The 14001-nt window shown below is 57.1% G+C and overlaps 3 protein-coding genes across 4 annotated transcripts in view; 2 read left to right on the top strand and 1 right to left on the bottom strand.

The window, feature by feature from the left end:
- The window catches only part of ARRB2 (arrestin beta 2), a 7996-nt gene extending 6492 nt beyond the window's left edge, over positions 1-1504 (top strand). The window contains 4 exon segments of the mRNA XM_021694560.2: positions 350-433; positions 517-596; positions 707-761; positions 1023-1504. Of these exon segments, the coding sequence (XP_021550235.2) occupies positions 350-433; positions 517-596; positions 707-761; positions 1023-1116 (313 nt within the window). The 3' untranslated portion in view covers positions 1117-1504.
- A 6208-nt stretch (positions 1505-7712) lies between these two features.
- Positions 7713-9262, top strand: MED11 (mediator complex subunit 11). Its single transcript, XM_021694562.2, has 3 exons — positions 7713-7884; positions 8000-8130; positions 8743-9262. Exons 1-3 carry the CDS (start codon positions 7800-7802, stop codon positions 8878-8880), a joined length of 354 nt encoding a protein of 117 aa, XP_021550237.1. The 5' UTR covers positions 7713-7799; the 3' UTR covers positions 8881-9262.
- On the bottom strand, positions 9218-13349 carry CXCL16 (C-X-C motif chemokine ligand 16). 2 transcript variants are annotated; one of them, XM_044921409.1, is made up of 6 exons: positions 12827-13349; positions 12389-12527; positions 12063-12145; positions 10298-10714; positions 9770-9839; positions 9218-9515 (listed from the first exon to the last, which is right to left on the bottom strand). In XM_044921409.1, the coding sequence occupies exons 1-5, from the start codon at positions 13278-13280 to the stop codon at positions 9793-9795; spliced, it is 1140 nt and encodes a 379-aa protein (XP_044777344.1). In that variant the 5' UTR covers positions 13281-13349; the 3' UTR covers positions 9218-9515; positions 9770-9792. The 2 variants fall into 2 exon arrangements, with proteins under 2 accessions (XP_044777344.1, XP_021550236.1); XM_021694561.1 differs by lacking the exon at positions 9218-9515 and having other exon boundaries at positions 9538-9839.
- Between the last annotated feature and the right edge of the window lie 652 nt (positions 13350-14001).

Here is a 14001-nt window from a genome sequence, read left to right as displayed (position 1 = left end):
TCCCCCGGGCCTGAGTTCTGAGGAGGGACCCAGAGTAAGTCGGTGACGCGGCCACACGGGGAGCGCTCCGGGCGGAGGGACCTGCAGGCGCAGAGGTGGCCCAGGCCCGGTCTCTGCGAGGACGCGTGGGAGCAAGACGGTGCCGGGCTGTCGGGTCACAGGGTCGAAGGCCTCTACCGCGAGACAGGAGAAGCCACAGGCGGGGTCCGTGCAGAGCGGCGCCGCGGGGAGCTGGGCCGTGAGAACAGCACAGCCTACGCTGCTGGAGGCCACTGCCCCGGGATGTGGTCCCCAGAACCTCACGGGAGCCCCAGGGGTGGGCCGTGGTCTAGCTCCCGCCTCGTTGCAGCGTGAAGGAGGGCGCCAACAAGGAGGTGCTGGGCATCCTGGTGTCCTACAGGGTCAAAGTGAAGCTGGTGGTGTCTCGCGGCGGGTGAGCGTGCGGGGGAACGTGGGGCGCGGGGGTCTCCTCCGGGTGCGGCGGTGTTGGCCCTTCATGCTGCCCCCCCCCCGCAGGGACGTCTCTGTGGAGCTGCCTTTTGTTCTTATGCACCCCAAGCCGCACGACCACATCACCCTCCCCAGGCCCCAGACAGGTGAGCGCAGCACCCACCCCAAGCCCCCCGCGAGACGGTCTGAGGCCAGGCCAGGGGAGACATGCTGGTGCGTGAGGCACCCGCCCACCCACCCCCTCTCCTCGCCTCAGCTGCTCCTGACACAGATGCCCCTGTGGACACCAACCTCATTGAATTTGATACCAAGTAAGACTCCTCCCCCACCTTCAACCATTGACCTCTGTGGGCAGAGACCCCTGCAGCCCCCGAATCTGCCCTCGCCCCCGGGCAGGGAGGGCTGAAGCACCGACTGCCAACGGTGTAGCCTTCCTCCCGAGGCTGCCCGTCACCTTCTCACCGACGCACCCAGTCCCGATGCTGCTCTTGACACCCCTGTGTCTGGGAGGGGAGCGGGGGGCCGGGATGAGGGTCTGGAGCCCGCACCTCACCCCCCCCTCCACCGTCAAGCTACGCCACGGACGATGACATCGTGTTCGAGGACTTCGCCCGGCTTCGGCTGAAGGGGATGAAGGACGAGGACTGCGAAGACCAGTTCTGCTAGGAGGAGGGGGTGGGCGCTGCTGGGGGAGGGAGGGCCCCCGCCTCTCCACTCCGCAGCTCCCCGGCCCCCCTCCTCCCCTCCCTCCCTTGCCAGTCACCCCCAGACACGCACTGGACCCATCTCTTGTAGAACGTGGGCATTACTCTTTGGACTCCAGCTGTGCCTCTCCCCAAACCCCCCAGATGGTGGCAAGCTGTGTTCAAACCTAAATTTTGCAAGGGGGTTGCTGAAAAGACAGTAGGGAAACTGGGGAGAAGGAACCCCCGCATTCAACCTCACACCAACAGCTTCCCTTTCCTTCGAGAGGAGACCCTCTTCTGCGGGGGAGGGGGGGGCAAGGCCACTTCTTTGTTTCTGAGCATAAAGAAGAAATTAAACCTTTTAATAGGCGGAAGTGTCTGTGTCTTCTGTGCGGGGCTGAAGGGGCAGACGGGTGCCCATCCGGGACCGTCCTCTGGGGGCTGAGCACCCGGCCAGCCAGCTCGCCGGGCCCAAAGGTGGTCAATCAATGTCCCAACCACTGGGCTGTCGTGCGCTCCAAGGTAAACACTGGAACTTGATGTGCTCGGTCCAAGCTCAAGGGTAGAGTTTGGGTAAAGCCACAGTCCGCTGACGCATTTACGGGGGAAACAGCCACTCACTTCCCCGCAGGCCGGCCGGCTCTTCCCTCTCGCCGCGGACACACATGACCGGGTGGTGACCTGCTGTGGCCGGGCACTCGGCTGGGGCTTCCCGTTCCTGGGGCTTGGTGGGAGCCCGGCGGTGGCCCTCCTTGGACAGAAGCCACGTGACGTTCCGTGGGGCCACAGGGAGTCACGCCTATACAGGCAAGTCCCAGAAGCAAGGTCCCACCGCGGCTTCTCGGACGTTCACAGGCACTCCCGGACACTGGGCTACGGGGTGGGAGCGACCCTCCACGGACCCGGCTCGCCCCCCTCCCCGCACTCCCACTCCTGTCGCCCAGATTTCGTCTCCTGCGTCTCGTAAGGCTCATTCGTTCCCTCCGTGAGCAGCCCGCCCTGGAGTCCCTATCATGTGCCGGGCATCGTGGAGGGACATCGCAGTGACCAAAGCCACCGTTAAATCGTTCCCTAATGACCTCATGACGGTATCTGTGCTCCAAAGGAGAAGTCCGGGGGCGAGGAGAACGCACGTCAGGGAGTGCTGACCTAGGCTGGGGTTTGGGGAAGATGTCCCGGAGGGAGGGACCTTGGAGCAGAGAACTGGCAGATGAGGAACGGGTTGGAACCTTCTGGGTGATGGCAGCACCGCGTGTGAAGGCAGGAACGGGGCAGAGACAGCAAGGCAAAGTAGTTCCAGATGGGGCCGAGGGGGCCTTCGGTCTCTGGCGCCTGACATCTAATTAGACCGCTGTTTACCCACGGATTTAAGTGCTGCCAAAATGCCAGGGACCTTGCTCGCCCCTACCCCACACAACCTGGTCTTTGCCACACGGACGAACTGCCGGTATCCTTCTGATTCCCGTGAGCCTGCTCCTTGACGGCTGAGCTCTCGGCCCACGGAGCTCAGCAGGTTTTCAGGTGAATCAGAACCGCCCCCCGCCCGGCCGAGGGTGGGGCAAGATAAAGACACACCGTCCCTGGCTCTACCTTCCTGGATTCTGATCCAGCAGGTCCCAGGAAGAATCCACGCATCTGGATCTTGAATTAGCACACAATTTGAGAAACGATGTCTTTTTTTTTTTTTTTAGCTTTTCATAAAGTTTTTAATGTATTTAAGAAGGTAAAACATGCACATGGTGGAAAGAAAAAAAAAGATCCAAACCGTATATGACAGTGAAAAGAAGGCTCCCTCCTGCCCCTGATCCCCAGCCTCCCATTTCTCATTCCCAGAGGCGACCACTAGCACCAATCCCGTTCGTTATTCTTCTTCCAAAGATACTGGTTGGACTCAGGCATATCTGTACGAGTATATTTCCCCCTTTTTTCGAATAGATACTAGCATGCTACGACCACTCTCCTATACCATGCTTTTCCCCTTAATGGTGCATTCTTTTCTCTGTCGACACATACTGAACTTCCTTATTCTTTCAATGAGCTGCATGACTTTGCATTCCCTGGATGGCATTTATTTTTACCAGTCTCCTGCCGAGAGACTTGCGAAGGGGGTCTGCTCTTTCGCTAATGCAAACACCAGTATAATCATTATCCCCGAAGACAGGTCTTTTTTGCACACAGGAACTAGATCTGTAGGACAAATTCTTTTTTTTTTTTTAAGGATTTTATTTATTTATTTGAGAGAGAGAGAGAGAGTACGAGTGTGAGTAGGGGCAGGGTCAGAGGGAAAAGCAGACTCCCCGCTGAGCAGGGAGCCCGATGTGGGGCTCGATCCCAGGACCCTGAGATCATGACCTGAGCCAAAGGCAGACGCTTAACCGACTGAGCCACCCAGGAGCCCCTGTAAAACAAATTCTTAAAAGCAGACTTGCTGAGTCAAAGACCGTGAGCATCTTTAGGATCCTGCCAATCAAGCAGGTGAAATATGGTATCATCTGAGTTTTAATTTGCATTTGTTAGATTATGAGTGAGGATAAAACCTAATTTATTTGGGTACTTTTTTTTTTTTTAAATGTACTCTAAGGGCTCTTTATATACTAAAAAAATGAGCCCTTTGTCATATATTTTGCAAATATTTTTCCTGGTCTGTCATTGTCTTCTGAATTTGTTTCTAGGTTTGTATTTTTGGGGTTTTTTTGTTTTTTGTTTTGGTGTTTTCACAGAGGAAAAATTCACATAACGTAAAAGGAACCATTTGAAACTGTTCAGTGGCATTTAATACATCCACAGTGTTGTGCAGCAACCCCCCCAGTTGCAAAGCATTTTGCTCCTGATATTTTTAATAATTCACTTTTTAAATTTTACGGTACACAATCATAATCACTTTTTTAATGACTTCTTGGTTTGTTTTGTGTGTGTGTGTGTGGCCAAGCTCTTGGCCCATCTGTTCCCTGGCAGTTTGGCGCCTTTCTTTCCAGACTGAACTCGCAGCCCACCTTGCCCACTGCAATCCCATCCTCTAGCTCAACTGCTCCTCCTTTCAAACACCTGCTCTCAGACCCCAGCCTGGGCTCCGTCCCACCACCACCCTGCCGGCCCCGCCTGACTGGATTAGCAAGCGCCACCAGAGAAAAATCACACAACTGGACATATTTGTTCATTCAACAAGTAATTTTTAACACATCCTAGGTGTCAACACTGGGCGCTGGGTATACATTTGGGGCCGTTGCCCCTAAAGGGTCTCTAACCTCAGCTGGGCCCTCAATTCCTGATGAGCCTTTGTCCCTCGCCATCTTCCTGGCCACCTCCCTCACCACCTTGCAAACCTTCCTGTTTTTCACAGAGATGAGGCTGCGAGGGACGAATGATTTCAACTTCCCACCTCCTACCCACAAACACCAACATGGATCCCAATTCTCTCTACAACCAAGGTCAAGCCTCCTCCTCCCGTTCAAAGCTCGTCCCTCCACCTGTGCTCAGATCTCTCCCCTCCCACCTCCTCTGAGACCCCGATTCATCCCACCACCCGCCTCTCTTCGACCTCTGCCTCTCTCCACTGGTTCTTCCTCCATGGTGCATAAACCCACGCAAGTCTCTTCTACTCGAGGAAGGAAGGAGACCAAAGAGAAGACACTCCTCCACACCCAGGTCTCTTCCACATGAAGTAAATCTCTACTCGTTTCCTCTCTACCACTCGCTTTTAGTGCGTTGTTATTTTCAAAGTCATATATGCACACGGTGTAAGGGGTCGGACACAATCACAAGGCCTATACCCCACCCCTCTCCAACTCCCTTCTCCTCAGAGGCAGCTACCTTCACCCCCTTCAGATGTTCCTTCTGGTATTGACCTCCATATTCCCAAACAACCTGCTCACTTTGCTACTTTCTGATTTTCGTCTTAAGCATCTCTGGCGTCCTGCTATACGAGGGAAAGACTGAGCTCCCTTCTGCCCCTCTCCCCCACAGCAGAATACTTTCCCTCCTGCCCCCGGCATCCCATACTCCCAAGAGAATGGTATCAACGGAGGTTAGATCAATATTCAATATTTATACTTTCAAGCCTACGCGTAAGTTATCCAGAGTCGTCCTGATGACCTTTCTCTTCTAGCGCCAGGTGGTCTTCCCTGAATCGCTGTCATTATAAGAACCTGTTTATTCTCTGAGTTCATCCCTAATTTTGCCCTATACTCTCCTCGGAAAGTCTATATATGCACTCAATACGTTCCAAACAAAGCAGATGTTCCTCTCTTCCATCTCCGTGAAGAAGAGAAGCCTTCTAAGGTCTGCTCCATTCCGATCTCGATGTTCTTCATGCCTGTCACCCTGCATCTCCCTTCACCCCATGTTCTTGTTCACCTCTCTGCAGCACCGAAGCCTTACTCAGTCTCTGGATCCCACAGCTTTCTCTTCTGGGTCTACATCTAATAACCTCCTGAGAAAGGGAACTCGGCAGAAAAATTTGCCACCTCTGGACATATCAAAACGTCTTTATTCCATCTTCATTTTGGCTGTTGTGAGAGTCCACGTCTCCCCTAAAATCTCTTCCTCCGTGCTGTGAGGACAGAAGCTGGCCACCTAGGTAAGGACTGGATTTCCCAGAACCCCGGAGTTGGGTGAGACCATACGACTGTTTATTCAGTGGAATGTGAGTAGGAATTATCTGGGCTACTTCCTAGTCAGACCTCTGAGCCAGGGTCTGCCTCTCCCACGTTTCCTCCTCCCCCTCGCTGCCAGCTACGATGCAGGCAGGCAGCAAGCCAGTCTCGACAGGGCAGACGGCACTGCCCCAGAGCAGTGTCCCTCAGAGGTTACTGTGCATTCAGATCACCTGCGGAACTTCAAACCCAGATACCGATTCGGAAGATGTGTGCGGGGCCTGCGATTTCGCAGGTCTAGCGAGCTCCTAGGTAATGTCAGTGCTGCTGGCCTCCAGACCCTACAGGATGGCAGAGTTGCACTGCTCGTCTTGATCTCCGGATGATCTGTGCAGCATGCTGAATGACCCGTGCTGGGCTGTTCCATGGGGGGAAAAAATTAAGTTCTATGTTGTTGAATTGTTGCATTTTTAGCCTTCATCCTAGCATAGCTGGAGTACAGAATTCCAGATTGGAACAACTCAGTAAATAAACTTTCATTCAATCCCTATTTTCTTTGTTTTTTAAGCTGTTGTGTTGTTGTTTTTTTAAGTTTATGTATCCATTTAAATAATCTCTACACCCAATGCGGGGCTCAAACTCACTACCCGGAGATCAAGAGCCACACACCCTTCCAACGGAGCCAGCCAGGCACCCCTAATCTCTGTTTTCAATATAACTGTGCCCTGGGGGGGCAGGGGGGGTCTAACTACTTCAAATAATCCTCCTCATTTTAGTATCACCTACACCCCAGTGTACATGATGCCACTAATTTAAGAGGAAATCAAGTTGCTTTTAAGCTTTCTCCACTGCTGGCTTCATTACCACTTCACTACTACATCAGTCACCACTTACTCTTCTGTCTTCCAGCTTCTGTCTAAAGTTTTGCTATTAATTCCCCCCTCTCTCTCTTTGACCCCTTAATAAAATCCCCTTGTTCTTTGATTAGGATTTTAAAAAGGAGTGAAGTTAAACGCCAGGTCCCTCAAGCCGAACTGAAAGTCTCCATTCATTTGCTAATCGTGTGCCAAGTAGCTTCATTCCCCTTCTTCCAGGGGCTGTCCAGATTGACCTTTCCAAAGAAGGTAAACCTGGCCATAACACACTTCTTGAAGATCCTTCAAGGGCTTTCAGAACAAGGTCCAAATTACTCCGCTTGCAAGCCTTTTCCCGATCTGGCTCCCACTCCAGCCTCGCCGCCGCCACGCTGCCCTCGCTCCGCTCAAACTTGAATCCCCGGGGGTACTTGGGCGGCGCCAGGCACCCCCTCCCCGGCCCCACGCCCTTGCCTGCGCCGCCCCGCTTTTCCGCTGCAGCCTCCCGTCCACCTGGTTAACCCGCAAGCCTCGGCTCCAGCAGCGCTGCCCCCCAGGATCCTCTCTCTGGGCTCCTGCAGGTGCATCCTGCGCACGCCTCGGAGCAAAGGTCGACCTCGCTGTCACCCGAGAGCCCATCCCATTCGTCCGCATCCCCAGACCCGGCCGCGTAACGGGCGGCCAGCAAGGGAAGGGGGGAAGGCCGCACGGAGCCAGCTCCGGGGCACACGCTGCTAAGCCTGGGTGTCAGCGGGGCTCCCGCCCGGGAGGAACAATGCAACACTCACCGAGTCCGCCCGACCCCGGGCCCCGACGGACGGCGGAGCGGGGCGGGCAGGCGGAGCACCCCAGGGCTCCCATCACCCTCACCCAGCACCAGCAGCCGCGCGGGCACTTCTCGTAGAAGACATCAAATCGAGCCCCCGGGCGTGTCGCGAAGGCGCGAGGGGCGGAACGACCTCCAGGGCGTCACTACCGCCTCTTCCCACAGGTGGTCGCGAGGGGGCGGCGGCGGCGCAGACCGGGGCAGGCGCTCGATACCCTGGGAGTTGTAGTTCACCAGGCCAGGCAGCGCCGAGCATCCTGGGAATTGTAGTCGCAGCCCCGAGCGCGCCCCGCGCAGGCGCAAGCCGACAGCCGCTTCCGGGCTCAAGCGACGCGTTTCGCGGACGGAGAAAAACCCCGTGGATTTGGGGGGGCCGCTCCCCAGAGCCGCGATGGCTACCTACAGCTTGGCGAACGAGAGGCTCCGCGCCCTGGAGGATATCGAACGGGAAATCGGCGCCATTCTCCAGAATGCAGGTTCGGGACCCAACGGCCGGCACCTGCGCTCGCGGCGGTGGGGGGGGACGCCAGGTGCCCGCGGGGGCAGCCCCGGCCCTCTCCGGCCAGCCCGGCCCTCTCTTCGCCCCCGCAGGTACTGTGATCCTGGAACTGTCCAAGGAAAAAACCAACGAGCGGCTCCTGGACCGGCAGGCGGCGGCCTTCACGGCGTCGGTGCAGCACGTGGAGGCGGAGCTGTCGGCTCAGATCCGCTACCTCACCCAGGTGCGTGCGGTGGCAGGTGCTGCGCCCCGCCCCGCGCTCCGCCTTGCCTGGGCCTGCGGCATCCTTCGGGGCGGGGCTTTGGCCCTTGGGGCCGGCGGGGACACCTTTGCAGAACCCTCCCTTCCAGGGTCGGCTTAACTCTCCGGAGGGAAGATATTAAAGGCGGCCTTGCCGGCTTCGCTGGCGCGCATCCCGTGAGCCGCTGGCGGGGAAGTCCTGGGAAAGGACTGGTGACCAGTGCCAAAGCCGCAAGACTGTGCACTCAGAAACTTGACCTGACCTCGGGGGCCTGAAGCGGCAACGCCCCGAGAAAAGGGACAGGGTTGAGAGGGTTCTCGGGTCTCTTACAACAGCACCCTTCATTAAGTTTTTACAACGTGCCAGACACTGCTTTATCTAATCCTGCAACAGCTCTAGGAGGTAGTTAGGCGTACCCACATTTTACAGGTGAGTTAACAAGTTCAGTGACTTACCTTGGGTCACCCAGCCACCCCCCATGTGCCCGAACGGCTTCACATTCAGGGAAGAAACGAGACAAGAGACCTGACGCTCTCTGGGTTGGGGAGCTGGGTAAGGGAAGGGGTGGGACTGATCCATGCGAATGTCCTGCAGGTGGCCACGGGGCAGCCCCATGAGGGCTCCAGCTACTCTTCGAGGAAGGACTGTCAGATGGCCCTGAAGCGGGTGGACTACGCTCGCCTCAAGCTCAGCGATGTGGCCCGAATCTGTGAGCAGTTGCTGGAAAACTAGGCCGACCAGGCAGAGCGACAGCTTGGAGGAAGGCCACCACACGGCACCCGGGACAAAACCCGGAGACCTGTAGCGTGGGAAGTCGGGGCTGCCACATACCGGCCCTGCTGGGCAGAGTATCTGAGGACAAAGGGGCAGAAGGTGGGGACGGAGACACTTGGAGATCAAGCCGGCCCGCGACGATGCCCTGGCCCTTCCAGCAGGTACACACCACGAAAGTGCTGACGAGCTCAGACAGAGATTCAGACACCCAGCACACTTCCTCAAACACCCCGTGTCCCTACCCCGGGTTTCTGCAGACTGGACCAATGAAGACACATTCTTCTTCCCATTGAACGAGATAAAAGAAGAACTAGGGGTTTTAATAATAAAAACAACAGCAATGAAAACAAGGAGCTCAGACTCTCACTGGAACATATGTGGGTGATACGGGGATTGAGGAAATAAAACCAAACTGCATGGTGCCTACTTGGGAGGGAGGAAGAGGGGGAGGGCCCAGGCCTGCAGTGGGGAGTCGGGGGAGGAACAGCCGGTGTGTGAAGACAGACTGGGTGGGACAAGGGGGCGGTGGGACCCTGAGCGGAGGGGCTGAAGCCAGGAACCATGGTAAGGGGGCAAGGGCATGAGGCCAATGTCTGCAGAAAGAAGAGTCAGTAATTATAAAAATAATCTTTAGTAATTAAACACATAATTTGTCTAGGGTATTACAGTAAAAGGTAGATTTCACATTATAGCATAAGAAAAAAACCCAGGAAGGGTCTACAAGAGGGTAGTGGCCGGATGTTTGTATATTAAACATCAAATAGCTATGGAGTGCCAATTAGGTGCTAGAGGTTATTCGAATATATTAATTACAGGCATATGGGGTTGAATAAATCTCAGCGTCTACCCTTATGGGTTTCCACTCTCAGCTCAGGCTTTGGAGTCTGATGCTACGGGTATGTAAGGAAGCTGCAAATCTGGAAAAGATAAGGAAATTAAGATATCAGCTCTGAGATTAAGGGAAGTTGGGGGAATGGCTTGAGCTGGGGAATTAGACCCCAAAACATCACCCATACAACCTAGTACAGAGTAGGTGCTCCGTAAAGATCTGTGAATTAAATGAATGGCCCCCACCTCCCTCCACAGGTTCATCTCCCCCTAGCCTGCTCCAGCTGCCATCTTACGTTGCTCCAAGCCCTGCCTGGCTCTGAAGGTCAAGCACGGGTCCCTGGGCCTGTGACGGCTTCCTTCCCTCCCTCCCTATTCTGTAAATGTCTCTAGCTGACGCTTCTCATGGCCTATGGTCCGCAGTGCAGACAGCCTGCATATCTGTCTGCCTGGGGCAGGTTTCCAGCCAGCCAGGAGCTACTGGGGGCAGGATCCCTGCCAAGGAAGCTCCGAGTCCCCGAGAGAGGGGCCCAGAGGCCCCACTTACCTGGAGACTGCGGCAGCGAATGGGCCATCCTTTTGCACAGCACGTACAGGAGGACGATGGTGAGAATGAAGATGATGGCCAGGAGAGACAGCACGGGCACCATGGCTGAGGTCCCCGCTGAAGGCCCCACTTTTTCTTCCAGCTGTTTCTGCCTTTCCCCAGCCTCAGGCCCAGCCGCCAGACTGCGGCCCTCGGTGGATGTAGCAATTTCATTGGCACGGGTGAGATTTTTGTCCAAGGACCGTGCCCCGGCTGGAAGCGTGGGCTGCGCAGTAGACTGCGAGGCGGGTGGCGGGTATGTCTGAGCAGGGAAGCCCGTGTCTGAAGGTGCCCTTTGTGTGGGCTCAGGAACCTGAGTGCTGGGAGGAGGTAAATGCTCCTGGGGGGCCGCACTGCCAGAGTTAGCGTATCCACATTCTGGAGAGGCGAGAAGTAAGGAATCATGGCTATGAGATGAGGGGACCAAGTGAAGAAGCAGTCCAAGAAGAGGGCAGACCGCAACAGGGAAGCACTGGGACAAGCACTGGGAAAGGCATGCCTCCTGAACGGGGAGGTGGAGAGACCTGGGTTGGAAGCCTGGCTCTGCTACGGGGGGGGGGGGGGGTCACCGCGTGACCTTGTCCCTTGTCTCTTGGCCTCCCTGGGACGCCTTTCTTCCAGCTCTGGAGCAGGGAGGATTTTCCTACCAAGGGCCACAGTAGCTAGGAGGATTAAGGGAAAGCCTGCGTGTAGGTCTCTAGCCCACAGGGCAGTCTGTGCGCCCCGGAAGCTACACCAGACAATTTCTGCTGCGACAGGTTAGAATCTTTTGTGCATTTATTTTAGGAGAAAAATGCAGCCAGCGCATCAGCTTTGTGACTTCACAGACGTTATTGCTTTAGGACAAGCTGCTAGTTAAGTTTTTTAAAAGTGGCATGTGTACACATAACAATTTATTCGTCTTATTGTATGTAAATTTTACCTCAAGAGAGGAAAAGCACAATAAAGTATTGAGCTCAATAATGCACATGCTGAAATGCTTGGGGATGAAGTGTGGTCATGCCTGCAGCTACCTTGGAAATGCATCGCAAAAATAAGATGGGGGCGCCTGGGTGGCTCAGTCTGGGAAGCATCTGCCTTCAGCTCAGGCCCTGATCTCAGAGTCCTGGGATGGAGCCCCCTTTCGGGCTCCCTGCTCAGCTGGGAGTCTGCTCCTCCCTCTGCCCCTCTTCCCCCACCCCCCGACCCCCGCTCCTGCACTCTTTTCTCTCTCAAAATCTTTTAAAAACAGTAAGGTGCATTGATGACGCATAGGATAGACAGATGGGCGTGGACTAAAGCAAATACAGTTAACGCGCTGTAAAACTTGATATTGTAAAATATAAGTTACATTTGCTGTATTTTGTACCTACCACATAAAAGACGTGAAATACAAACATATAAAAGCCAAATAACGTAGAATCTAGGTGGTGGGCCTATAGATGTTCCCTGAACAATTCTTTCAACTTTTGTGTAAGTCTTTAAATTTCCATAGTAAAATACTGGAAAACAAAAGTAGTGCCTTGCTTTCAAGAAAAAAAGTAAGTAAGAGCACACGAGGAACTGGCAAAAATCAGGACAGCGATGGTTAGCGACATTGGGTGAATTGGGATCTAAGGAACTTTGGCTGGCACCAGGTACAATAGGAACGCGAGGTGTCATGGGGAGGGGACAGAGGCAAAGAAGATTGTAAGGGGCAGACCCCTGCCCTGGAGACAGACCCCAGGGAGGAGGGGGAAAGCCGTACCTTTGCGATCAAAGCAGCTCATCAACTGTTGAACCCACGAATCTTTGCTGCCCCCACACACACTCCGGGAGTGTAGCTGGAACCTAGGAAGGAAGAAAGTGGTCTCAGCTCTTTCCTCATGTGAAGTCACTGCCAAGAGCCAGTGAGCCCTGTCTGCCCAGACTGGGAAACTCCCAGGTATGTGGGAAAGGGAAAGCAAGGTATGGAGAATTACGGGGGAACGGAATCCTGGGAGGGGGCTAGGTCCCCCCAGGAGTTCCAGGTGGAGCAGCGAGGGTCCTGGAGGCCCCCAGAGGCGTGGCGCTCCCAGGGCTCGGTGAGACTACCTGACGTAGGAATTACAGCGATCGTAGGCTCTCAGGTGTTTTCGGAGATGTGCCATGAACCCCGCCATCGGAGGGGGGCCGGAAGGAATCGCTTTGTGGCAGTAACAACTCCCGATGGCGCTGCCCTCGTTGCCGTCGCCTGGGGTGTGGGGGGCGGGGGGAGACACAGGTGGTCAGCGCAGGTTCCCCGCCCAAAGGGCTCCCCCCGCTGGTACTGCGCCTCTTCCTTCGATCCGATCTGACCCCGGGCGCAACCCACACGTCACACCCCCAAACACGGCCCGAACACGGCCCGGACCCGGGTGGGGGTCCCCCAGCCTGTGCCCCGCCCCGGCTGCACGGGGACCCCGGCTCGCCACTTACGCCCCCGTCCCCCGCGCCGCCCCCATCCCGTCCGCGGACTCGGGGACCCGGGGGCCAGCCCGGCCCCGGACGAACCTGGCGGAGGCAGCTGCGCCAGCAGGAAGAGGAGCGCGAGGAACCGGGCGCGCCAGGGCCGGCTCATCTCGGGGGCCAGGCGGGACCGGGGCGCCGCGTCCAGCGCCATCGTCCCGGGCCCGCGGGAATGCCGGGCAGCCGCGGCCGTCGGCGGCGAGTCCCGGCCGGGGTGTGGGGGGCAGCGCGAGCTGGCGGCGCCCTCCTCCCGCGCTCGCAGCGTCCGAACCGACAGCGCGGTCGGTACTGCGGGCCCGCGCGCGTCCGCCGCCCGCCGCCGCGGGGAAAGCCCCGGAGGCGGGGCTCCGCGCCCCCGCGCCCCCAGTCGGCCCCGGGCCCGCGCCGAGAGGACACGGCCGGGAAGGTGCCCGCAAAGCGAAACGCGAGCGCGGCTGCTAGGCGGGGCGCGCGGCGCGGGCGGCGCACTGACTGACTCAGCCCGGCTCCGGGACGCCATCCGGCCGTCCCCAGGTCAGGCCGCAGGCCCGAGGACTCGCAGGCGCGGCCGCACGGCTCCTTCCACCCCCTCGGCGCTTTCGCTTCCCGGCCGGGCGCCGGCGACTCGGTCACATGCCCGGTGATGCCCCCGGGGAAGTCCGCGAGCGGCCGCAGAGCCGGCCCGGCCCCCTCCGCGCGAGCCTCGGGCGCACCCCCCGGGTCGCGGGCCGCGGGCCGCGGGCTCCGGCCGCCCTGACGTCACGCCCGCCCCGCCAGCCCCGAGGTATTTACCTTCGAAAAGTGGTGGCGGCTGCAGGTACCGGAGTGGTGGAGCGGCCGGGAGGGGCTGGGTCCGCGGGGGCTCCCCGCCGAACCGATCCACACCGAGGGGATGCCCCGGCTCCGGGTCCCTCCTCCCACACCCTACAGACGGATCCAAAGTAACCCCTCCTCACCAAGCCCTTCCCCATAGGGTTAGCCCTCCAAATCTAGTCACAAGTCAGACCCTACTTTTGAGGGGTTGAGCCTCAGATTTTGAGGCCCAAATACCATCTCACTCCTGACTACTCATCTTAAACCCTGCTTGCCCGCTTCCAAGCCCAGCCCCCGTTCTCACCCTGAACTCCCACCCTTAGCCCTGAAAAGTTGTCTCAGCTGGTAACACTCACCCAGAGGCCCCAACGTAAGTGACCCTCAAAGCCACACACCCCCCATTTGGGGACCCAGCCCCAAACCCACCC

The sequence above is a fragment of the Neomonachus schauinslandi genome, chromosome 15 (assembly GCF_002201575.2).
Source record: "Neomonachus schauinslandi chromosome 15, ASM220157v2, whole genome shotgun sequence".
In the NCBI taxonomy this organism is placed as follows: Eukaryota; Metazoa; Chordata; class Mammalia; order Carnivora; family Phocidae; genus Neomonachus; species Neomonachus schauinslandi.
Note: the sequence above shows the minus strand (reverse complement) of the source record. Positions and strands in the feature narration are given on the sequence as shown.